The sequence below is a fragment of the Populus euphratica genome, unplaced genomic scaffold (assembly GCF_000495115.2).
Source record: "Populus euphratica unplaced genomic scaffold, PopEup_1.0 scaffold450.1, whole genome shotgun sequence".
Classification (NCBI taxonomy): Eukaryota; Viridiplantae; Streptophyta; class Magnoliopsida; order Malpighiales; family Salicaceae; genus Populus; species Populus euphratica.
The window spans coordinates 103,013-128,852 of record NW_011500331.1 but is presented as its reverse complement, the minus strand read 5'-3'; the positions used below and the strand labels follow the sequence as shown (position 1 = coordinate 128,852).

Here is a 25,840-nt window from a genome sequence, read left to right as displayed (position 1 = left end):
AAGGTATCTTATATTATTAGATATGTTATTATAAAACATGCTTTAGTTAAGGAGTTATTGATACTTCAAGTGTAAAATGATGATATAAAACCTTGATAAAAATACACTTTTAAGTATTAATCAAGTGTCTACATAATAATTAACACAACTATACAATAATTCACTGTTAAATAAAAACTAGTTAAGTCACATAATAATTCTAAATCTTCCATATGAAATTCATAGCAAAATATATATCAATTCATCAAAATCAAACCTATTTCAATTCACACACACACACAATAAGTATGTTGATTAAATTATACTTAATCATTTCTAGATATTTAATTGAGAAGCAATGTCTAGTGTATGTGTAAGAGAAACAATTATTGAAAAACATGTTTTGTACTTGATATTTTACTTACAAACAAGTAATGTGAAAATATTAAATTTCAATAAACTACTCTACTAATGTAAGAGATGTCAATAATAGTGGTTTTATATGAATATTAATTTATTTCTTTATAATAAGAGAAGAAACATTTAATTGATTAAATTAGTAGATTTAAACATTTATTTTGAACATATTTGAACATATTCATATCAAAACCCCTAAATTATCATAAACCCTAATATTTTTAGTAACTAATTATAAAAGAATAAAATTAAAATTAAACAATGAAATAAATAGAAAAATAAAAAAAATTACCTTAAATATAAAGGAAAAGGAAAAAAAAAATTAATTACTTAGTTATATTTAGGGGTGTTCACAGTCCGATTCGGTCCGGTTTTAACATAAAAATTCAACTGAACCGGAAAATGCTATTCCTTTTTAATATAACCCGAACCGAATTAAGAACCGGTTCAGACCGAACCGATTTTGTTTGGTTCGGGTCAGTTTTTTAGCCTTAAAAATCGAAACCAATTAAATAAGAGAAAACTTGGCCGAATCACAATCACTAGACAAACTTGGCCGAATCACATTAAAAAAAATCATTGTTGAAAACTTTGAATCCAAGCCCTTTAGTTGAGATCTAAAAGATCTCCCTTAGCTGAATCACAATCAGTAGATCGATCCAAGCAAGCACAACTACATGTTAACAAAGATTCCAATAGCATCCTGCAAACTACCGGGACTTCGCTAGCACAACTGCATGTTAATAAAACCAGAAATAAGAATTTTATCCAAGTTTTTTGCCATAAAGTACAACAAAGAGTAGAAAGGTAATAGGGATAGGTGGGGTGGCTGGAATAGAAAGGGGGGAAAGGGAGAGGGAAGGGGGGCGGCTGAAAAGGTGAGGGGTTGAAAATGTAGGGTTAGGTTAGGGTATTTATTATTAGGTTTAGGAAGTTTTCTTTTATATATTTTTTTTAGATTTAAATAAACTAGTTCGGTTTGGTTTGGTTCAATCGGTTTAAGTTTTTTTAAACTGGAACCGAACCGGACCGGGTGGTTTTTTTATTTTTTAATCGATTTATTTGGTTTTCTTTATCGGTTCGGTTTTTTCAGTTAATTTTTGCTTGATTTTTTCGATTTAATCGGTTGATCAGTTTTTTTGAACACCCCTAGTTATACTTAATGAGAAATTTGCTTACCAGAGAGGTAGAGAATAGTAACTCATGAAAAGAAAAAAGCAACACAGCAACTCATAAAAAGAATAAAGCGGCAAAGACAGGGAATAAAAAATAATCTTTGTCAATAAGGAGATTCCATATTTTTAAGGTTGTAGCATTGATTTGATATAGAAATAAAAGAGAAAAGAGAAAAAATTTATGAATGAGTTGTGCATATATATTATATTATATTATATATTAAAAGGAAAAATTTATTGAATGAATTGTGTATATATATTATATTATATTATATTAATATATAAGTCAACAAATATAAACAATAACAATTTCTCTTTTCCCTTCCCCTACAACAACAATTTCCTAAATGAATATATTAATATTTTTTAAAAAAAAAGTTAAGGGGGCAACTGCCCCTTTTTGTCCCTCAGTGGCTCCGCTACTATCTACAATTTATTTTAAAAGCAAAACTACCATGTAAACAAACAAATAGTCACTTGACATTAATAGGTATCCTTGCATTGATTAATTTTATTGTTGATATCTCTAATAAAAAACACTAAGGTCACTACTATCTAACCTAACAAAAAGTAACAATAATGGATGACAAGAAAATATCCAAGCCATTACTTTGACGGAACCTAATGATAGCTTCTGAAGGAAATGATTGTATTTTTTTATAAAAAATATGATTTATATAGTATATTATATTGTTTCTTACATTACTGATTGATTTTGTTACATTTCAATTGTTGAGTAATTTTCATTGGCAAATTCAGTTCCTCGTTGTTGGGAAATAAGCTGATCTCTTTTTGAATTCCATAAATTATGGGATTCATAAAATAAAAATTTTAAAAAATAATTATTGAGGATCTGATATCATTAAACTTCTCAACTTTTGAAGAGATCCTTGTTGAAAAGTTATAGGGTTTTGTTTGTAGTAAAAGACAAATAAAAGATAATGACGTTTTGTTACAGTATGCACAATCATTACATCACAACAAACAATTTCATAATCAATAATGATTAATTAAAGTAATCTAATACTTTTTTTAAATAAGATTTTAAATTCTAGCCTTATACATATAAAATATATAATTATTAAAAGAAAAGAGTTTTATATTTTAGTAAGCTAACAAAGCTTGACCAGATTAATCAGAGTCTAGTAAGCTTTTTTAATGCTAGAATTTAAACATAGCAAATCACAATTTACCATAGCAGCTCCAATTATACAATATACTAATAGTGTCCCTATTATTGTTTACCCAAACTCAAAACATTGTGAATTGGAGTAGTGTAATAGTAGCCCAACCTTTGTCATAAAGAGTTGCAAGTGCAGCAGAGTAGGAGTAGGGTTGTCTTTATCACTGGAATGCATTTGGCATTAAAGAGATGGATAAGAAGAAAATAATCACTTTAAATTTTGGTGAGGCTGCCTTGGATGTTAGCCAAGCCAACGACCCCGCGTGACGACTTATAGCGCATGGGCTGACCTACCTTTACACTGGGTAGACCTGAGCGCCACGTGGTGTTAGATGCCCTTACCTTGGGTAGGAGCCAACATATGCCTCCACATGAGGACATTTGGCGCCTAGGCTGCTTGCCCACGCGCAGGGCAGACCCGCGCGCCATATAGCGCTAGGGTTGGCTTGTCAAGGGCGCCTGGCCAGACCTACACACCACGTGATGAGACCTGACACTTGAGTTGTCTGCTCTTATACTGGGTCAGACTCGAGCACCATGTGGTGCTGAGGTTAGCTATCCTTGGCTTGGGTGGGAGCCAGGCTCGTGCCCTCACCATGTGGTGCCCTCACTCAGACTCGAGCAACTGTTTGGGTTGCCTACCTTTGCACATGGTAGACCAACACGCTATGTGGCATTGGGGTTGGCTTGCCAAGGACGCACAACCAGATTCATGCCCCAGGTTGCGCCACGTGATGAGATTTAGTGCTTCAGTTGCTTGCTCTTGTGCCAGGTCAAACTTGAGAGCCATGTAATGTTGGGCTTGACTTTCCTTTCCCTGAGCAGAAGGAGCCATGCCTACACCCCCCGGTGGAAACACCTAGTGCTCAAGTTGCTTGTGCTTGTGTAAGGTCAGACCTGTGCACCACGTGGCGTTGAGGTATACCCCTTACTCCTAGGGCTAATGGCTTTGCGTTAGGATTCAATTTTCTTAGGTCTTTTGTCAGGATTCAGAGTTATTAGGTTTTCAGTTTCTATATATAATTATTTTTCTTATAAATATAATTATTTTTATTATAGTTGAAAGTATTAATATCAAACATATTATAATTTGTGTCCTAAATATTATTTGGTCAACTGTAATAAAAATGGTAATATGTATACCTCAAATAATAGTATTGTTGATATTTATTTTTAAAAAATAATATTATTTATTTTTATTATTTATTTTTTTCCAAATTATTTATTTTTTATATTTTGAATTATAATAAAAATATAATATTTATAATACAAATAATATTATTTTTAATATTAATACTTTCATTTATAACAATAAAAAATATTTATACTGCAAATAATAATATTTATAAAAAAATAATATTTATAGTAGTAATACTTTAATGATAATAAAAATAATAGTGTTTGTACCACAAATAATAATATTTTTTAATATTAATACTTGGAAATACAATAAAATAAATACTAATATTTTCAATTATAATAAAAATAAAAATATTTGTACTGCAAATAATAATATCATACCACAAATAATAATATTTTTGATATTCATACTTGAACTATTTATAACACAATAATAGTATTTTTAATATTAATACCTTTAAATATAATAATAATAATAATATTTATGGTGTTTGGGTAGTTGTCCGTCCTCTACATTGGATCAAATCCCACCACCATATAGCTTTGAGGCTAGCTTGCTTTGCTTTTGGTGTGAGTCAAACCTACACCCCAACGTGAGGACACCGAGCTCTTGGACCACCAGCTCTTGTGCTGGGTTTGACTCTAGTGTCATGTGACATTGAGCTAACTTGTCAAAGATATACAACCAGACTCATGGGTCATATGGCGAGGCCTATCTCTTAGGCTGCCCAACTTGTGCACCTGCGGTAGAACCAATGATAATGGCCCGTTGTTAGGATCTTGTTCGCTTGGATCTTGCACTAAGATCCAATAGTAATGAGTCCAGCATTTAGACCTAATATAATTAGCCCAGCGCAGAGTTAAATGGTAATGGATTCTATGCATAATTAAAGTCTAATGAATCCTGTTTTAGAACTTTATTCGCTTGGGTTTTGCCCGCACCTAAATAATTTGTATTATAAATATTTTTTTAATTTTTTTAGTATAGTAATATATGTTATAAATATTAGTATTTCTCTAATAATTCAAAGTGTTCATATAAAAATTATTATTATTTTTGTTATAAATATTATTATTTTTGTTATAACTTAAAATATTAATATAAAAAACATTATTATTTATGTTGTAAAATTCTTAATATAATTATTTATGTTATAAGTATTATTATTTTTATTATAATTAATAGTATGAATATTAAAAATATTATTGTTATAAATATTATTATTTTATTATAACTAATATTATTAATAAAATAATTAATAAAATTTAAAAAAATATTATTATTAATATTAAAAAATATTATTTTTTATATTATAAACTTTTACAATATTTTTTATAAAAATAAAAATAAACGGGCCGCGTAGCGCAATATCCAACTAGTATATGCTAACACAAGAAATGGGTTTGCTATATAATTTGGTCCAATTACTTCAATTTTTGTTCTTCGAATCAAACAAGTCAGGAATACTTTGAAAGTTGCCATTAGAATTGCAACTCATATGTGGCAAGGAATTTGAACTAAATATTTCATAATTAAGTTTCTGAATGTGCAGACGATCCCATGGTGTTTTCACTTTTCATTTGATGGGCAATCTTGTATGACGCTTGCACCTCCAGTCTGAGCCACCAACAGGTGCAGTCAAGCTTATAAGATTGGATGGGCTTGTGAAGACGACGGCAGACTAATCTATGCCGGAAATTGTCTTCTTGCTCAGGGGCACGACGGTTCTCCTTGGACGGACCTCACCTCGATTAGTAGGACAAATCCAATCTTCAATTTTATCAACCCAGCTTTTCAAACATCATGGATTCCACAGACACATCAATGGATCATGGCTCTTTCTAAGCTTCAATTTGAGACAGAAAATCTGGTTTTTATCATTTGTAAAGATTAAATATTGACCCAATAATTTCATATCCTCACAAGATTTTTGTGTTTGATTTGTGTTGAGAGAGAGAGAGAGAGAGAGAGAGATTATCAATTGAAAAAGGAGAAGATCAAATATATATACATATACATATATATATATATATTTTTTTTCCAATATAAATGGGGTTATTTATTATATTTTTTCATTTAAAAATACAATAAATAATATTTTTTAAAATTTATTTTTAACATATAAATATTATAATAATAAAAAATAAAAAAATAAAAAAATTTAAAATTCTTTTAAAAACAATTTTTTGAAAAAAAAAAAAAAACAAGCGGGTTCTTTACTTTCCCAGGATCATGATTTCTTTTCCAGCCGGCCCAAAGGCAAAACAAAACCCTCCCGCTTCTCTTCTACTACAGTAGCGTCGTTGCTTCCTCTTTCACTGTCCAATGATTGCTTCTGCTTCCTCTATGCAGATTAATGCGCTGCATCCAATCAAACCCATGTTCCTTCTTAAACCTGCCTCCCTGAGACCAAGCAGAATCAGGTGCGCCGCTGCCACCACCAAGCAATCCAAACGCTACTCCATCACTCTTCTCCCTGGCGATGGCATTGGTCCCGAAGTCATCTCTGTCGCTAAAAACGTACTCATCCTTGCTGGGTCTCTTGAAGGTTAGCACCTGCTAGCCGCGCTTCGACTTCCCTCTTCGACTTTCTGTTTGAAGAAAATTGAAACTTTAATCTTTATTAATTCACCATTATGTACACTATTATTAATGTACTTATTGGGTTAAAGGAGTCATCAATGCAGATTTTTCCTTTCACTTCTTTATGTATTGAGATTTATAGCACTTTTTAATGACCTGTTGGATATTATGCTTAGTTGGGTTTCAACTGGTTGCTAGTTGAATCAGTGGTTGATTATTAGTCTTAAAGTAGTCCATCAGATGTTTATTGCTTCTTAAAAGAGATTGGGTTATCAAGTTCAATGTCTATGTGTATGTATCGGGTTTCTGATAAAATGAAGTAGAAGAAAAGAGATAAAAATTAAAGTTTGATGTCTATGTCTGTGTGGATCGGGTTGCTGATAAAATGAAGTTGAATGACAGAGATTAAATGTAAAGAAATGTCTTGTTATTAGGATTATTTGAGACTGGTAAATTATTTTTTTACGCGTCTTAACCAGGTTAGTCTTGATTGTTTGTTTTCTTTTTTATCCTACTGTTTTTAACAGAAGATTTTGCTAGGCCATGGTTTAGGGTTTTCCCTAATTAACTGTATTATTGCATATGTCAGGGATTGAATTTAACTTTCAAGAAATGCCTATGGGTGGATCTGCTTTGGATCTGGTTGGAGTTCCATTGCCGGACGAAACCCTTTTGGCAGCGAAGAAATCTGATGCAGTTCTTCTTGGAGCCATTGGAGGGTGCTTATCTCTTTTTAAATTATCTCTTTTAGCTTTCATTTTTCTTATTGTTGTTAAATTATTGCTTTGCTTTGTTATTTGTTGGCTTGAAGGTACAAATGGGATAAAAATGAAAAACATCTGAAGCCAGAGACTGGATTGCTTCAGCTTAGAGAAGGTCTTGAGGTCTTTGCGAATTTGAGGCCAGCAACTGTTTTGCCACAGGTAGCATTTTATTAGATATGATTTTGATTTACTTTTTTTTTTTTTGCTTCTTATTGCACTGGCATGTTTGTGATTCTATCACTTCCAAGTGAAGCATGTTTAAGTTCTTGTCTTCTGCATGTGGTCTTAAGGGCATAACTATTTCCCATAAAAAACAGACTTTTGATTTACAGAATTCATTGATGGCAACTGGCTTGTTTCGGAAATAAATATACAAAAAGTGTTTGTTTGCTTGTTTGTCCCTTTTGCCTTTTGTGTGGGTGAGAAAGTTTTACATTAATCTGGAGCAGTGTTTGTTTGTCCCTTTTTCCTTTTGTGTGGGTGAGAGATCTTACAGTAATCTGGAGTCCGATGTAGTTTTGTAAAAAGGAGGCTGGGCAGATCAATATATGAAGTGGAAGCATGCTTCATTGTTAAATAACCACTCTTTCAAGGTCTTTAATGTATATGATCAGTCTTGTCTCCAGAAAAGATAATCTTTGGCACTGGTCATTTTGTTTTATAAATTTTACTAGAATATCAGATGATAAAGTCCTCCTTTTCTTTCTAAACCCTTTTTTGGATGATTAAGAGTTAATCTGCAACTTCATATCTGGGGAATGAATTCATGCCTTACTGGATGTGAAACATTTGAGAAAAAATAAAGACTGGCTTACCTTTAGGCCCCTTGTAACTGTCTAATGTTGCATTTGTTATAAAAGAAAAATGGAATTAATGGATAGCTATGAGAGATGGTATTGTATGCCTGACCCCATTTAGAATCTGACACTGTATCCTGTGCTTTCTTTCAGCTAGTGGATGCTTCAACTTTAAAGAAGGAGGTAGCTGAAGGTGTTGATTTAATGGTTGTAAGAGAGCTTACTGGAGGTAAGTGTTCTTTGAACTTAATCAGAATCACACAGATGGCTCTTTATCATTTTGTCTGGTAAACATGCAACTTATTTTGTTGTTGGAAATAGGTATTTATTTTGGGAAGCCAAGGGGTTTCGGCACCAATGAAGATGGTGAAGAGATAGGCTTCAATACCGAGGTGTATGCTACATACGAGGTAGATTTCTGATACACTTCTCTTACTGGTAAAGTTAATTAACGCCTGGTTTTATATCCCATTTTAAGCCCATATATAAGGATTTATATTTACTTTCATGTTTTTCCTTTTCCTTTTGCTGAGTTTTTCAATTTTCAGGCTGTAGATCATGACATTTGGGTAACAGTTTAGTTAATACCAGCTATAGACCTGATATATTTATTGATGCTTATGTCAAATTGTAAATAACTGTGATTTTTCCATCTGTAACTCCATTGCCTAAAATATATTTGTTGATGATTTTTTTTTCTCCTAAGCATTTTTGAGTTGATCTGCGCAGAGATATCAGATCATCATTTCACAATGGAAAACTAACAGGTTGCGAACTGATGTCTGTCTCTGGTATCTGAAATGTTACAAAGGCTAGTTGTGGTGGCCCTTCCAAATTAAGTTCAATTTACAAATAAGGTTGAGGGGTATTGATAGTAACAGTCTTTTCATACTTTAATTTGAAAAGTCTGTGGTATGTGATGTGCATCTACTTTCCTTTTTATTAGTAAATGAAACAAAGATTTGAAATACATTTTGCTCGGGCCTGGCATGTATACTATGCAGTTCATCATTTAGGTCCCTTTGAAAGGTTTTTGTTTTATAGGTGCCCTTGTATTAATATTAAGATAGAAATACACGACATATGTATGTATATAGGCATGCACACATGTATGTATTGTATATGCACATATTATGTATGTGCTTGCTCAATCTACTGGCAAGATGCGTTGTCTGGATTTATCCACCTGTTTTGTTGAATGATGGTATGTCAAGCCACTACATCAATGAATAATAAGATTTGAATCTCCTTTTTTTTTTTTCCCTTTCAGAGTGAATTCTTGCCTCATAAATAATATCATTTGTTGAAAGTTGATACCTCTTTCTTATCCTGTCCAGCAGCTTCTTCTGAATTTTGCATAAATGATTGGCTAAGATAAAAAACAATCTTGAAACAGGTTGATCGTATTGCACGTGTTGCATTTGAGACTGCTAGGAAGCGACATGGAAAACTTTGCTCAGTTGACAAAGCAAATGTCTTGGAGGTATGTGACAGTCTACTGTTTTCTTCTTTTATATATATATATATATATTAATTTCATCTTGGACACTGAAATTTGGTGTAACACATGGGACTTGAAAACTTTGGCTATTGTTTATATGTTCTAAGCAAATTGCAACATTTTCGGAGCCAAATCAATATCTCAGTTTGCAAACCACAAGTCTGTTTGCTTTCATAAAAAAGTCCCCCCCATCACTTTCTTGTTAGTTTAGGGCTGTTAAATCTATTAGCTTGATTTCCTGTGCTATAGGGTATCAACATTGTTATCAAGAAGTTAGTTGGAGAATTCTCTTTTTTCTAAGCATAAAATGATGGGCGTTAGTATCAGTTAGTAACCCAACCAAGAGTGAAGATAACAGGTTTGTTATAAGTCAAAACATTTAAAAGATCAACAGGGTTTGGTAAAAGCAAAAACTTTAAAAGACCAAGAACATCATAACTATAATAAGACTTCCAAAATTTTTAATTTTTATTCATCCAAGTATTATTTACTAAAAGGCTATTATAATTATCTATATAGGAAAACTAGAAAACCCTAATAATTCTGAATAGAAAAAATAAAATAGGAAAACTAAATAGAAAAATTATTTTCTCGAAATAGGACAATAAAATTCCTAAAGTGAATAAGAAGAAATTAAAATAACCAAGGAAAATTTTTATTTTTCCATAAGAGCTCATGCATCAGTTGGCCGACACATCTTTAGAGTAGTTCCTTTGTTTCTTTTATCATATATTTTTTTAATGGCTTGGCCCTTGTTTGGAATGAGGTATTGGGGAATATGCTAGAATCTCAACTCTGCTTTGAAAAATCATGGAGGACAGTGCTCTTGCCAAAGTATGGTTATGATTGCAATGCAGTCTCAAGCACATTGTAGTTAATGGTCATCATGTCGTATCATATTCGTGTGCGCGCGCTATGTCCAGATGATTATTATATGCTGAAATTATTGTTTAGGGAGCTCGGAAAAACTCTATTAATCTAGTTTGATGTTTGATTCTTAAACCAATATGATTGTCGCCAAAGTTCAACGACCCACTTCATGAAATGGTTGTCATATCCATCGATGCTACTTTGGGTTACGTATTACAATATTGAGCTTACAAGTCTGGGTTAGTTGTTATAATTTCCAGTTACAAGACTTGAACTTTTGGCATTTTACTCTTATTTCAGACATTTATGGAATTTTATTACCTTTATTGGTTTAGCAAACATGCACCAAAATTTTTTATTTATAATTTTATGCTTATGCAACCTGTTTTCAGAGTGTTTGCTTTTGCTGTTAATCATCTTTATTATTTTTGTAAAAACAAAATTTTGAGTCGACCTGACACATTTTTGGCACAGCAATGATGTTTGTATTTTGATCTATGGTGTAGTAATTTGCAATATCCTTTTTGGCACTAATTAGTGAATTGGAATTGCATCTTCTTTTTCAACTGGAATGTTCATCTCTGTAGTTAACATGCAAAAATATGCTACAAACAGTAATTAGTGTGCTGTTGTTTCAAAAAAATTTCAGGCATCAATGTTTTGGAGAAAACGAGTGATCGCTATAGCAGCAGAATATCCTGATGTTGAGCTTTCACACATGTATGTTGATAATGCCGCAATGCAGCTTGTCCGCAATCCAAAACAGGTTTTCCTTTAGAACCAACTGGCATTAACTCTCTGCACTTTCATTTGATGCTCTTTGAACAAGGTTGGAAAGTAGAGCTGAACTGATGATAATTGGCAGCCTTACAATGTTTGACAATGACATTGCAGTTTGACACAATAGTGACGAACAACATATTTGGCGATATACTATCTGATGAGGCATCAATGATTACTGGAAGTATTGGGATGCTTCCATCTGCTAGTCTTGGTTCATCAGTAAGGAAAATCACTTGAATCTTCTTTTTAATTAATCCAAAGTTTTGGTCGCATTCTGAAGAATTTATTGCAGTGCCTTTCATTTCCCTTTCTGAAGAAATTTTAGTGTTCCTTTTACATGACAAAACATTAAACCTAATTTCTATTTTGAAAATGGTACAGGGACCTGGACTTTTTGAACCAATACATGGTTCTGCTCCTGACATTGCTAACCAGGTTGAGTTCATTCTTCTCTCTAATAATACATCCTGCTATTATTCAATTACTTTATGCTAAAAGAAAATTGTGAATTTGCTTTTGCAACCTTTATGAGTTGAAGTTTAAATGCTGAGTTTATTTATATCATTTTGTTTTTTAAAAAAAGCAAGAAAACAAGAGGAAATAGAAAAAGAGAAATGAAGTAAAGAAAGAAAAGTAAGAAATGATAACTGGTGAACGTAACTCTTAATTTGGAGTGTTATGGTCTTATATGTAGGATAAGGCCAACCCTTTGGCAACTGTCCTGAGTGCTGCAATGCTTTTGAAGTATGGTCTGGGGGAAGAAAATGCTGCCAAGAGAATTGAGAATGCAGTCTTGGATACCCTGAATAAGGGTTTTCGAACGGGTGATATTTACTCAGCTGGAAATGTATGTGCCTTCATCTCCATTCCATTGCTTTTATTATGCAACTGGGGGTTTGTTTACTGAAAATTAACTAGAAATGCAACTGATTGCAAGTTTAACACCCTCACAACAAAAATGGCTGAGGTGCCTATTTTCAACAAAAGCTGCTGCTGATATTAATTATAGGAAAATTTTAATCATGACAAGTTCTTTGGACCTTGGCCCCTAAAAAGTTCTTAAAAAATGCATTTTTATGATTACAATATATATATATATATATAGAGTACCTTCTTTTCTGATCTATGTAACTTTTGTACAGAAATTAGTAGGATGCAAGGAAATGGGTGAAGAGGTGCTGAAATCAGTAGACTCCCAAGTTGCTGCTGCTGTTTGAATTAAATCGGTGAGCACCAAATGACAGATACTTGTTCTTGGCGTTTTCCTCGTATTGTGATTGATTTTAAGCCATAACACTTGTGCAGTAATTGGGAAAATATGCTTCAATTTGTAGGCTCTCAGATATGTGCGGCTATTTGAACTGGATCCATGTTAGATCCAACTAAGAGCTCTCAGCATGGTCACATCATCATTTGTTATCCAAGAGGATTATCTAGGCTCCAAATAACATGCTATTTCCAAAGTTTCTGTTTGGTTTGCTAATTGCACCATTTTTATCCCTTTGCCAAGCTAAACTTTTAGCTCGAGTAGAAAATAGATATGAGGTAAAGACAGCATGACATGGAGGTCGTCTTCCATTGAGATATTTTTTACATCTTGATTGAGGTTTGTTGTGACATGAATATCATATCTACGGAAAAATCAAGTAAAATTCTAGAAGGCAGGGTGTGTGTTTACTGTTGAGCGGACATTGTTCATATACTCAAAAAACGTTGTGGACATACTATGCATTTTTTAACAATTCATTTTGGTCTCAAAATTCAACTTTTTATTTAAAATGAATTCATAATCCAATAATTAATTATTATTTCTATATAAATTCAATTTTATGTCAAAATGTGAATTAAACAATAAAATGAACAAGAAATAATTGGTACCTAACTAATTATCCATTGTTTGTTCAATTTAGACATAATCAACCTAAAATAACACCTTTTAATTATTATTAATTTCATAAAAAAATCAATTTCTTTAAATTTTTTAATAAAAATGACAAAATGTAATTGGTTCCCTTTAAATAACCCATTATTTCTACAATTACAAAATTAATTTCATCAAATGAAAAATGAAATCTTCTTCAAATCCCAAACAAACCCTAACATACAAATTATATATTAATACAATAAAATTCTTTATGGAAAAGCTACAAAACACTTAAATATTCAAGCAAACTACAAAGAATACAAAGAATTTCAAAAAATTAACTTAAAATATAAATAATCTTTTTTAAAATAAATAAGTTTGCTTACTTGATGCAATACAACTTCACAAGAAATTGAATAAGAAAAAGGAATGTTAGTTTTATTGATAGAATTAGGTCGTTGATGATGGTTTAAGGTGGTTAAATTTTAAATTTTAGAGTTTTATTTAATTTAATTTTTTTAATAGTATTTGTTGAAAAATATTAATATTTTCTAACTGTATAGTTGATGAATTTTTTTTATTTTTTTTATTTAATTAATTTTTATCTGAAATTATCAATGAAACAAATTTCATTTACAATTATCGATGGAAAGTTTTGATTGCTATTCATGTCGGAATTGAAGTACCAAAATATGCTGGCAGCGTTGTCGTTGCTATTTGCTAATTTTTGAATGAGAGTACCTTGGAATTTGCATTCTTTCTTGTTCTCTCTTGGTTTATATCCTCATAGACTGATACTGTGATTTGCATGTCTGATATTTATTATGTTAGGATGCAGATGGAAACTGGCATCCTGCAGCTATGGCAACTTTTTTTATTTTTTTTAATTTATGTGTCCGGGCCAGCTTGCGCGCACCACGATTAATTCCATGGCTCATTGAACATCCTGCAAGCCTACTGAACAGGTAAGAGATCGTGGGGGTGACAAACATACCGCACAAAAAAAACCTAACAGAAACATAAAAAAAACAACCCATAACAATTTTGATAGATCATGCGGATGTGGGTGCTGCTGCTATTTACTCCTATGGTGGCCATATCAAAGCATCTACTCATTTCAACATTTACTTTTAGATGTATTTGGAATTGTAGCGATTTAAAGTATTTTATTTAAAAATTTATAAAAATATATTTTTATTATTTTACAATTATTTTTAATTTCAAAATACAAAAAATATTTATTTTAAATATAAAAATTCAAAATTTTTAGAAACGAGATTTCTCAAACATTTAATAATTCATTTTCTTTATTTATAAGACTTTTCTTTTAACTATATTTATTTTTGTTTGTTTATGTATTTTTACATGACTGTAGAAGTGATTTGTTAACATACTATATCATCCAAAATTAATAATTATATTGCCCTTTGTATAAAACTTAAAAGTTTTAGAGCTTTTTTCATGTAAATCTTCAATGGATACCATTGCCTCTTTTCCCATCCTTTCACTCCTTGTATCTCCAAAAAAGCTGGAAAAATTACAAAATATATGGTACTTATTTTGTTGTATAAAAATTATTAAATTAATTAGACAATTTAGTGTAGATGTTTAGTTTATAATCTTGCATATGATAATTTTGTAATCATTATAAAAGCTAGTGTTTTTATTAAGAAAATATCTAAATTGAATACAATTCTAATATTTATACTAATCATAATTAAACAAAAACTAGTGTAAAATATTTGTTGAATCTCTCATAAATATATAAAGTTATTGTCAAGGATTAATTATTTATTTTTAAAGATTTATCACTTTTTATTTGATGTCAATAAAACCTTTTATAATTCTAAAAGCACCATTTTATTTATATGCATTTCAAAACAATGTCTAATGAATTGAAATGAAGTATAACTCGGTAAACATTCTACAAGAACTGAACTTAAACTCAAGAATTGGACTTGAACTCTAGATCATGAAGATAACAAAAAAAAAAAAAAGCTCAAAACAAGGAGTATGCTGGAAGATTGGGTGGAAAAGAAGTAAAAACTTTTACAGAAATGTTTACCAAAATAGTATAAAAAAAATCAACTAGAAATACTTTTCTTCAACTCCTTTTTATATAGAATTTTAAAAATCAAAATGGACATAATACCTTCCATTATAAGTTTTGATTAGCATTCATAAAATCATAATTAAACTTTAATATTTTTTGCTTTAAATAACATTTTTTTAAACTAAAAAAAATTGATCAGATTCTTATATTCATGAGCTGGACAAACAAATGAGATAATTCTTACTAAACAGATCCACGCTTAAATTTAGATTGACAAAAAATATTATTTTAAACTTTAAAAATTATTTTAAAGCAAACCAAGCCTAAATCTAGGTTGAGCTTGCACATGTATGAGTTTAAATATAAATTTTATTTTGCTCAAGACTTTTGCACTCTAAAATCTTGAAGTATTTTTTCTGGCCTGATTTTAGTTTTTTTCATCCTCACTCAATAAAAAAAAAGCAATTTTTTTTCCCATTCCTCTTACTTAAGATAGATGTTTTTAAAGGGTTTTAAATTTTTTCATAACATATTAATCAAGAGTTTTTAAAGATTAATTTTTTATTATTCACTTACAATTTATTTAAATAATATTAAAAAGTTTATTCTAGAGATTAAATCCCAACAAAGTTTTAATTTTAAAAATACATATATCTCATTTTTAATTTGGTTTAAAACATAATGATTAATTAATCATATTTTAAACAAAATTCCCAACAACTTCACCCAAGAAGGGCCCTGGTCTCATCTTCAAAACTGTAGAAGGAAATTCTATCAGTGTGACAAAAGCTAGAAACTTTTATTACTTTGGAGAAGTACGTTAGAGTGAAAACAATATAATGCGTGTTCCTTCAGTTCTTCTCTTCTTATTCACTACTCGCAGGAAGAAGTTGAATTAGAGGCAAAGGTTTTAGAGGACATAGGACGGATTACATCAGTGGTCATTGAGGCTACAGGGAAAAGTACCGGGGAACTTGTTGCTCTGAGCAAGCAATGGACGGCCTCGCATAATAATACAAATACGGCCAGCAAGCTGACTTTAGACAAGTTACAACTGATTTGCATTTTTTTGCGCTTTCCAATCAAGAGAATTTAGCTTAATTAGGTGGGAAGAAACCATGTTATTATCTTGCCATTTTGTTATTATTGGCATGAACCTCTCCAAGTCTTCATGAGGTTTCAGCTCATTAAAGATTTCAATTGTAGCCATGCATTATCTGTTATCTATATGACAAGAAAAACCTCTTTCATTTTCCCTTTAAGATCTTTCAATTTTCAATTTCAACTTGAAGAGTAATACATGTCCAGCTGCCTTCATTTGTACGAAAAGATTGTCAATAATGAAAGGCATTTCTTCCATTGAGATAAGCATATTGCAGATGTTGTGGCACTATCTAGACTATCTGCACAAAGTTCTCTTTCAGCTTTTAAACTTGTACGGACAGCTCATTCAAATATATTGGCAGCATTCAAGGACAGTTTTTTCTCATTCTTTCATGCTCAGTTTGCCGCTTTGTATTTCTCGAGTGAGTTGGTGTTACATATTATACTACAATTCCTTTTCAAAACATTATTGGCAGCCCAAGCAAGTGATGAAATGATGGTTGGTAGAAGTGGACCGGCATAAAACTCAGCGATGATGGTTGAGTTGGTAGATGCAGACACAGGTTAATGCTTGAGTATCTTAAGTGCCAAATGATCATGCACTGCTAAGGAAGAACATGATCATTACACTAGCTGCAACACCACCCAGTGGTGCTGCTAGTACGTTGTTAGCCTGTTGAGACTGCCTTCCATTAACATGCTGTACTATTCTAATCACTCGAGCAGAAAACTTGATTGGTTTTAATAGGAAAAAAAAAAAAAAGAACAAAGAAGAAGAAGCAGAAGAAGAAACGAGAGTTCTTTACAGTTTCCTCACTAGTCCATAAAATCTCCCCTTTTAGTAGGTGTTACTATCATGAATTCTAAGATGTTTTCTAGAAATATGACTGTTAGGAATATAACTATTTAAATGTGATATTGAAAATCAAAATTATTATTCACGTTGGTATTTGATGAAGTTTAACTTAAGAAAATTATGATTTCCAAGTAAAACAATAAATCTAATAACAAATTACATGATATGTATAATTACTTTGGTATTAGATGTAGAAGGGAATTGCATTTTTAATCTTACAAGTAAAGTAAAATCCTCGGATATATCAAATTCTTGGGAATTTAAGAATTCTTAGCTTACCAAATACAAAAATATTCGATATCTAAACTTTTTTTCGAGTACTGTTGAATGCCTTGACAAGAAATACTGTCACTTAGCTGGGTTTTGATTACCCTGATATTTCTATTGTAATATAATCATAGAGTAATTGGGCTTAAAGCCTATGGTAGCTTGGAGGTCCTGTGATGATGAAAATCAGTGTCTATCAGTTGAAAAAGAATAAAATAAAAAAAATAAAAATCAAGGGGACACCGGAAAGTGGGTACCTTTATTTTCTACAGATATGACAGAGACATATTACAATGATAATTGAAGAATGTCATAATCAGAGAGAGGGCCTACTCCTCAGTGTGACACTGATAACTCCGCTTTTTCTTTTGATTAATCTTCAAAATGGTCAGTACAGATACAGGAGTAGACGTTGATCAGGAGTGGCTCCATGAATTGTCAATTTTTTTCACCAGTCTGTGGCTGTCAGAAGCATACCGCGCAACTGTTCTGTTTTTCCTGCTTTCATCAATTTTGATAATAGGTCTCGCATGATTCAACAACGAGAACTCGTAGAGCCTACGAGTTACAACTCGTTTCATGCTAGTATCATTTCTCAGTTAAAACATCTTGAGTTCAAACACCTTCTTCATAATAGGAAGAAGAAAAAAGATAACGATTGCTAGCTACACCATGAACGTGGGGTGCGAGTTATGATTGATAGATGCCACTGGGACAGAACAATAGTCTTGGAAAGGTGGCCATGTTGTATTGATTTTCAAATGGGGGAATTATGCACAAATCTAGATCAAATTCAATCATTCGATTCAAGACACTGCATTTCTTTGATATAATAGATAAGGTACATGCATGTTCAAGTATGGTAAGACAGGATTATAAAGAGTAAACTTATACACACAGGAAATATACATACATACATATATATATATATATATTATGCTAATTGCAAAAATGATAATAAGTCCTAACCACCATCACACCATGTACGTATGTATACATTTCATCACTTCAATCACACCAACAATACTGAAAACAAATCAAGCCAGTTCTTCTAAACTTCAGGGATAACTCATCTCCATGATCGAAGCCTTATACTTCGTCTTTAACAATAGCTCCTATATTAGATAATTCTTCCTCCTTAAAGCCATTCCCCTCATCACTGACTTTTATTACTCGCTCCACACAAGGTCCGTACGCCCAGCTACAGACTAGAAAATATAGCAAATTAACAGAACTCATTATGGCAAGAAGCCAGTAGTAGTTATCATAATGACCCTTGTTAATGTTATTTGAAACCCAGCTCTCTTTGCCTCCTCTTGAAGTGAGCTTATCAACTGCGCTTAGTATAGCACTTGCTAACAAGTTTGCCACAGCCATTCCTAATCCGAATAGAGCAGCTGCAATACTAGACATGCTCTTAGGGAACTCCGAGTAATAAAACTCTGTTTGGCCTATTGCGTTGAAGGCTTCTGCCAATCCATTCAAGCAATGTTGAGGCACAAGCCACATTGCAGACATATCCAATACCGCATGAGCATTGTTCAAATACCCTTCCCGGATTGCTTTCCTTCGCCGAATGCTCTCAACTATCGCGGAAACTACCATGGCCATGCAGGAGAGAAATAGGCCAATTCCCATCCTTAGTTTAGCACCTAACTGCACTGGCTTGCCCTTAATTTTAGATGCCAAGGGAAGGATAGCGCGATCATAGAGGATAACCCATGTTGCCAGAGAGATGATTGTGAACATACCGAAAGAGCCAGCTGGGATTTGAAAGCTGGAAGAAATGTGTCGGTCCATGGAACTTGCTTGAAGCAATTGAAAAGTGCTTTGGCTAATGTTTATGGATATCATTATCCCAGTGGACCACAATGGGATGACTTTAAGAAGCGCCTTGAGTTCTTCAACTTGCTCTATTGTGCATAGACTCCATGGATTTGATGCCGATACATCTGAGGCTGTATCTTGTTCAGGATTTCTGATGATGCAAGCCTTGTTCAAGAACCTAGTAGCATTAAATTTTATAAAATCGTAAATGCTTCATTCATTCGCAAAAACGAAAGGCTAATTAACAGGATGATGGCATGATTATACCTTAGTTTGGTGGTTGGCGCAATAAGCTTTGAGTCCCTCTTGTGATGGTACCAACCATCAGCGTCTCTGGGCGGGAATGCGAGTTTTCTGTTCTTGTAAGCAACAACAGGCACTTGTATGAAGCCAGTGAACAAGCTTTTACTTGGTTTTTGCTTTACGTAAAATGGAGAAGCAAAGAAGAACAACAACGCAGAGAGGAACATAAGGATTGCAGGAACTCCAAATCCTACTTTCCAGCCAAGATGATCTTGAACATAAACTATAGCCGTCAGAGAAATCAAGACAGAAATAGCTGCCGAGGCATAGTACCACCCAAAGAAGCTCTCCAAGACCCTTTCATTTTTCGGGTTAGATTTGTTGTCCAATTGATCAGCACCAAATGCTATGGAACATGGTCTAACGCCACCAGCTCCAATGGACATCAATGCGAAGGAGGACAACAGCAGAGTCATCTGGCCTGTTGTTGGGGTTTTACAGCTTCTAGTTGTTATGTCACAGGGAGGAGGCCTAACTTTGGGAACCATTGCTGTTAACCACAGCAGGATCATTCCCTGAATCATCCAAAACTTGTGCTCATTTAGTGGTAATAATACTAATAAGCACATGATATCTGAATTGGTCATATTGAGTGCATTTTAGAAATGTTGTCCATGTTGAGAACAGCTTCAACTGTAACTAATCCAGGGTCTGAGACAATATGCAATCTTAATTAATTAATGAGGCACACAAATCTTTAGCAACCTGCTCATAAATAAAACCTTTTTAATTCATAAAAAAATGAAATTATGTTCAACAAAAGCTAGGTGCGGTGAAGGTGACCACCAAGCCATAGCAACTTTGCTCATCTTGGCAGAATTTTCTATTTTTCTTTTTCCTATCATCTTTGTCTGTCTTCCCTTAAAAAGATGTCCCTTTTGGGTTCACTATTTTCTCAACCCAAAATTCCCAAAAACACTATGATTCCAGAAAAAAAATGAACCCCCCCACTCGCCACCCGTTTTATTTTGGGCTCAATAGAGACGGCAGAATCCCAAAATTTATAGGCCTACCGGCCAAACCCACCATGATCTAAGTTCGGTACAGCCAGCCCAAGGCTGGTCCCCCATCCTAGCTAGATCAATAAACTGTATCGATGTCTACCTTTACTGTTTACACTTCCTTACATAGAGCAAAGTTTGAATTCTTTCTCAACTTGCAGTTTGCATTATTCATAAACCATGCTGTTTTTTTTTTTTTTTAAATTTTCTCATACAACTTCCAAGCACACTTTATCCACGTAAGAATCACATGATGATGATGCGAGGCAACTGTGCTATTTTTGTAAGAAAGCTTCTAACTTTGGATGCCAACAAGGTCAAGGTGCATACCTAATCACATGACTTGCCTGTACCCACACACATGATATCAGAAACAAGAAGACATCCTCCCTTGTCTAATTATATTCCATCTTATCATACTTTACGGTGGGGCTGGGCATTTCAATTAATTAAGATCCCAATTTTGCTTAAACCAGTCGTGAAGAGATTAATCTCTTGGAAAATAAAATAAGTCTTTCAGAGAACAAGCTAAAATAAATCTTTAGGTACATTTATGAATATATTATGGAGACATGGTATCAGAATATCTGTAAAGTACTGCTACGAAGTCTATAACCAAGAACAGAAATTTAGTGGAACCTCTAGTTGTCCATAAGTAAGCAAGCAAAACAAGAATGTGATGCAAATCCACTTTTAAGAGATCCAAGACAGCAATGAAAGCATCTAGCATCTTTTAAGTTTTAACACCAATCATGCTATCTCACTCTTAAATAATTGATGATATTGACCCAGAAAATGAAAGGGATCGGGAAAAAAAAAAAAACATCATGAAAAGAGAAAAAAGTACCAAGAGACTGGAGATGGAACCCAGGCCAATGGTGAGGAAGCGACCTAAGTATGAATCAGAGATTAAAGCTCCCAAAATTGGCATGAAATTTGTACCAGCAGTCCAGAGGAAGAGGATGTTGGTCCCCTTCGCTACTCCCACGCTGTAATCTCTCATCAGGTACAGTATCATGTTTGGTATCAATCCATAGCTTGCTACCTTCTCAAATGCCTCATTTGCTGTCAGCAGTAAAATCCAAAATCCAAGATTCAAAGACTAATAATTAAACGTCATGAAAGTTCATCCAGTAAACTTCAAACCCTCAGCAGATTCACCAGAAAACGTACCAATAATGAATGGCATGGTAATGAGACCACCCTTTGAATGTTTGGGGGTAGTGTGCTGGTCGGTCATTTCCCCTTGGCTTGACAAGAGCTCTTCCATGTTCTTCTCCATTGTTGAAGTGCTCTAGCCTGCTCTCTTTCTTTCTCTCTTTCCCTCCCTCCCTCAAAGAAGGAAGTCCGTAGAGTGAGTGATTTATAACATCTCGTGTCCCCATGGGCTTCATAGTTTATAATAGCCTGGGGAGTTTGGACAAAGAAAATAGATGACTTTGCAAGTGAGTTGTGAGTTGTGACAGCTGAAATGACTACCGGGCCTACACGATATATCCAATACTATGAAAAAGGTGGAAATCCGAAAAACATTATATTATTTGTAGATCGTAATTATTACTACAGTCGAAGCGCGTGGCTTCTTGTAGAAAACTAATACTTTTTCTTATTTTTTGGAATTTTTTTTTAAATAAATTTTAAAAAAGTAAATTTTAAAAAAATAAATTATTTTCTGGTATTTTAAAGTTTAATAAAAAATAAATTATAAAATATTTTTTAATATTTAATTATATCATAAAAAATAAGCTAAAAAATACTTTATTAATGTTTTATTTTTTTTAATTTTATTAAATTAATAAGAAACAAATCTTACAAATTAAAAAGTTGAATGAGAATAAAATTGAATAAAAATAATTTTATAAATTATCTGAAATAAAATAAATAATAATCAAAATAATAAAGATCAAATTTAAAAAATAAAAAAATAAAAGATGAAGAAATTAAAATAATAATAATTAACATTTCATAAATTATTTCAAATAAAATAAGTAACAATCAAAAGAATGAGAATCAAATTTGATAAATAAAAAATTTCAATAAAAAAATAATAAAAAAGCAAATAATAATTATAAAAATGAGAATTAAAGTTAATATAAAAATTAAATTTTAAGAAATGAAATTAAAAAATAAATATTCAAAACAAAATATATATAACAATCAAAAGTTTAAAGATCAAATTTAATATAATCAGCCAATAATATAATATTTATAATTTTTTCACAACTTTCAAAAAGTGTTTTACTTTTACATGAAAATACTTTTTTGAAAACCAAATTAATTTTTTTATTAGAAATTATTTTTTATTAACCAACTTTTATAATAATAAATAAATATAAAAAAATTTAAAAAACAATTTCTTAAAAATCATTTTTTAAAAAAAACAAACACAATCTAATCTAAAAAGATAAGCAATTCTCTGAGCAAGATAATAATTGAGGGGCAAACATACCACGATACTAGCTAGCTAGCACCTTTTTGCTTGCGGGCTTCATACAGTTCATTACATCTTTATCACAGTCTTTCAGAGGATAATTTCACTACTTTTACAAATAATTAATAATAAATAAAGCACTGAAACTCAAACAAAATATAAAATGAAAGGTACAGCCAATCATAATACCCTTTAGGGATATCGTGTGGCAGGCTGCAATGCAGGCAGTGGGCAGATGGTCCACGCTGCCTTTTGCTTTTACTTGTTAGCCAAATCAAGTCAGCAATCAGCATGAGCACAGAGTGTGCAGTTCCTTTTCCCTCTCGATGTGGCTCGGCTACTGGATCCGCACAGAAGACACTTCTATCATATGGGGTAACTGGAAAGCAGCCGTCGGCTTCCTGCTTTCTTAAAGAATCAGTCCCATTCCTTCAGGATAAAATTCCATATTGAAAAGAAATGACAAAAAAGAGAGGAGTTTATATAAAATGAATCCACAATCCCTTGGCTGGGTTGGAGATGGTGACCATTCCTCATGCACCAAAATTCAATGCAGGCATGGAGGTGCATGCATATTCTGTGGTTTTTGAAGGGAAAGGGGGGGCAGAGTTCAACATTTTAATTGCGGTAAGCATCTAGTTTTACGTAAGAGGATTTATTTCCATTTTAAAGATATGCTATCGATTAAATTTCCCTTATTTTGAGAGGTTAAATGTGATACTTGCAACTATAACCAATTGGCAATCAAACAAAAACACATGCAGGTTTTACAAATATATAATCAAAGTAGAATTTAATAAAAGGAGATTAGGGTAAAACAAAAATACATTTAGTAGTAAATTTAAATTTAGCAGGCCCAAAACACTCTTTAAAAACTCCATTCAATCATTCAATTTGGACTATAGATACATTATAGAGAAGGAACTCAACTCTATGTTCTCATCTTTAAGGAGGAGCTCCACTTCATGGGCTCTCTTCAGCGGAGGAGCCCGACTCTATAAACTCGTTTTATATAATGTGATTAAATCTATTTTTTTTATTTTTAATAGATTCAAACAACTTGTTTGAGTTCAATTTTTTTTTTTAAGAATTTTTTAGGACTCAATACATGTAACTTAATATTTTATGTTGATAAAATACATATTATTTTGAGTAGAATACAATTCAAAATATCACAAGAGTGAAATTATACTTTAGCCCTTTCTCTTTATAAAATAACAAGATTCATGGGTTATAAATATATCATGAATTTTTTAAACTCTAGGTTTACAATATCTTCATTTTTAATACTTTCGACATATATGTTTTTAGAGTCTATCTCACTAAAATATCATTGCGCTTTTTTTCTTTACAAAATTAATGACTTAAATATATGAAAGTCTCCATATCCATTAAATGAAATCTTTTACAAATATTAATTATTAATCGTTTAAACTTTTCATATTAAATTGAAATACCTTTACTAAAAAAAATGAATTAAATTACTTGAATTAATAGATTAATTAATTATCCAATAACCTTATTTCTAAACGTTTTAAATTTTGAAACTCATCAAGCATTTTAAATTTTGAAACTCATGGCCTATTAAACTAAGAGGTTAAATAATGTAGGGTGGTTAAGACTTTAAAATGAAAAAAAAAATAATAATTTATAAAGATTTCAACGATAAATATCTTGCACTCTAGCCCAACTGTCATGATCAATTGAAAAATTAACAAAAAAAAAGAAGTGAAAATAAAGAGACTTACCATCAATCACACCCCTTGTATTCACGCACCTACTACTTGTTAAACTAAATCTTGGATGTTATATGCTATTAGGTTAACAAAATCTTACCCTTTCACTACATTGTGTAGATAATTTTCATGAACCATCAGATATTGTTTAGCTTCTTTTGAAAAAAAAAACAACATGGATTCTCGTTGATCAAACAATTGACCGTACGACGAAATCAACCAATCTCAAGCTATAAAAGCCAGTTATGGAAATCCAAGGAGACGCGAATACCCAATATATGGAAAGAGCTGAAGAGTTGTTAAGAATGGTGCACGCGCAATAGTGGATTATTATATGGTCTGTAAACAGTTAAGTTCATTGGTTTATAGAGATGAACTTATGGCTGTTGCCTGGCCTTGTCAATGTGTGTGTGTGTAATCTGAAAATCTTTGGCTTGATTCGTAACAAAGAAATATTGAAGCGTCTCCGCCCCCGCCCAGCCCCCCCTCCCTCCGCCACTGATTATATGGTCTGTAAACAGGTAAGTTCATTGTTTTATAGAAGTTGTTAAGAATGGTGCACGCGCAATAGTAGATTATTATATGGTCTGTAAACAGTTAAGTTCATTGGTTTATAGAGATGAACTTATGGCTGTTGCCTGGCCTTGTCAATGTGTGTGTGTGTAATCTGAAAATCTTTGGCTTGATTCGTAACAAAGAAATATTGAAGCGTCTTATCACCTTTAATGTTTATGGTCTGCGAGCTTTGAAATCTAGCAAGTGTTCTGGTATGATTTCTCTAGTCATCAATGCTTTGAGTGCCCTTTTTTAAAGTGCGCAGGTGGTTGAGTAACCAAAACCTATCCATCACGATCAAAGGCTAAGTAAGGGTATCTTTCTTTGTGGCAAGGAATAGAAGAAGAAGCATAAAGGTGGAGTAATTAATATAAGATGGGTAGCTCTAGGTTGTATATTGTTTGGGCAAATCCACTACACTTTCGAACACAACGCAAGTAATCAAGATGTTTTCCTTTTTTAACCCATGCTATGCTAGGTCAAATATACTAGTATTCTTGAATCTTATTTACATGAAAATTAGATGATTCATAGCAATTATCATGTGTTGATTTCCAAATATCATACACGACACAAAAATTATAAAATAAAATTCTTTAAGAGCTTATGAGATTCTATAATATAGATTAAGAATTGTTTAAAGACTTATT

The 25,840-nt window shown here is 32.3% G+C and overlaps 2 protein-coding genes across 3 annotated transcripts; one reads left to right on the top strand and one right to left on the bottom strand.

Annotated features, from left to right (window-relative positions):
- Window positions 1-6,106: 6,106 nt before the first annotated feature.
- LOC105113723 (3-isopropylmalate dehydrogenase, chloroplastic-like) lies at window positions 6,107-12,937 on the top strand. Of its 2 annotated transcripts, none has more exons than XM_011010019.1 (12): window positions 6,107-6,443; window positions 7,068-7,197; window positions 7,290-7,401; window positions 8,193-8,268; window positions 8,361-8,449; window positions 9,436-9,522; window positions 11,060-11,176; window positions 11,305-11,412; window positions 11,575-11,628; window positions 11,888-12,040; window positions 12,336-12,419; window positions 12,528-12,937. In XM_011010019.1, the coding sequence occupies exons 1-11, from the start codon at window positions 6,221-6,223 to the stop codon at window positions 12,408-12,410; spliced, it is 1,224 nt and encodes a 407-aa protein (XP_011008321.1). In that variant the 5' UTR covers window positions 6,107-6,220; the 3' UTR covers window positions 12,411-12,419; window positions 12,528-12,937. The 2 variants fall into 2 exon arrangements, with proteins under 2 accessions (XP_011008321.1, XP_011008320.1); XM_011010018.1 differs by having other exon boundaries at window positions 12,499-12,937.
- A 5,192-nt stretch (window positions 12,938-18,129) lies between these two features.
- Window positions 18,130-21,932, bottom strand: LOC105113722 (protein NRT1/ PTR FAMILY 1.2). Its single transcript, XM_011010017.1, has 4 exons — window positions 21,642-21,932; window positions 21,316-21,533; window positions 19,432-19,982; window positions 18,130-19,342 (listed from the first exon to the last, which is right to left on the bottom strand). The coding sequence occupies exons 1-4, from the start codon at window positions 21,748-21,750 to the stop codon at window positions 18,427-18,429; spliced, it is 1,794 nt and encodes a 597-aa protein (XP_011008319.1). The 5' UTR covers window positions 21,751-21,932; the 3' UTR covers window positions 18,130-18,426.
- Between the last annotated feature and the right edge of the window lie 3,908 nt (window positions 21,933-25,840).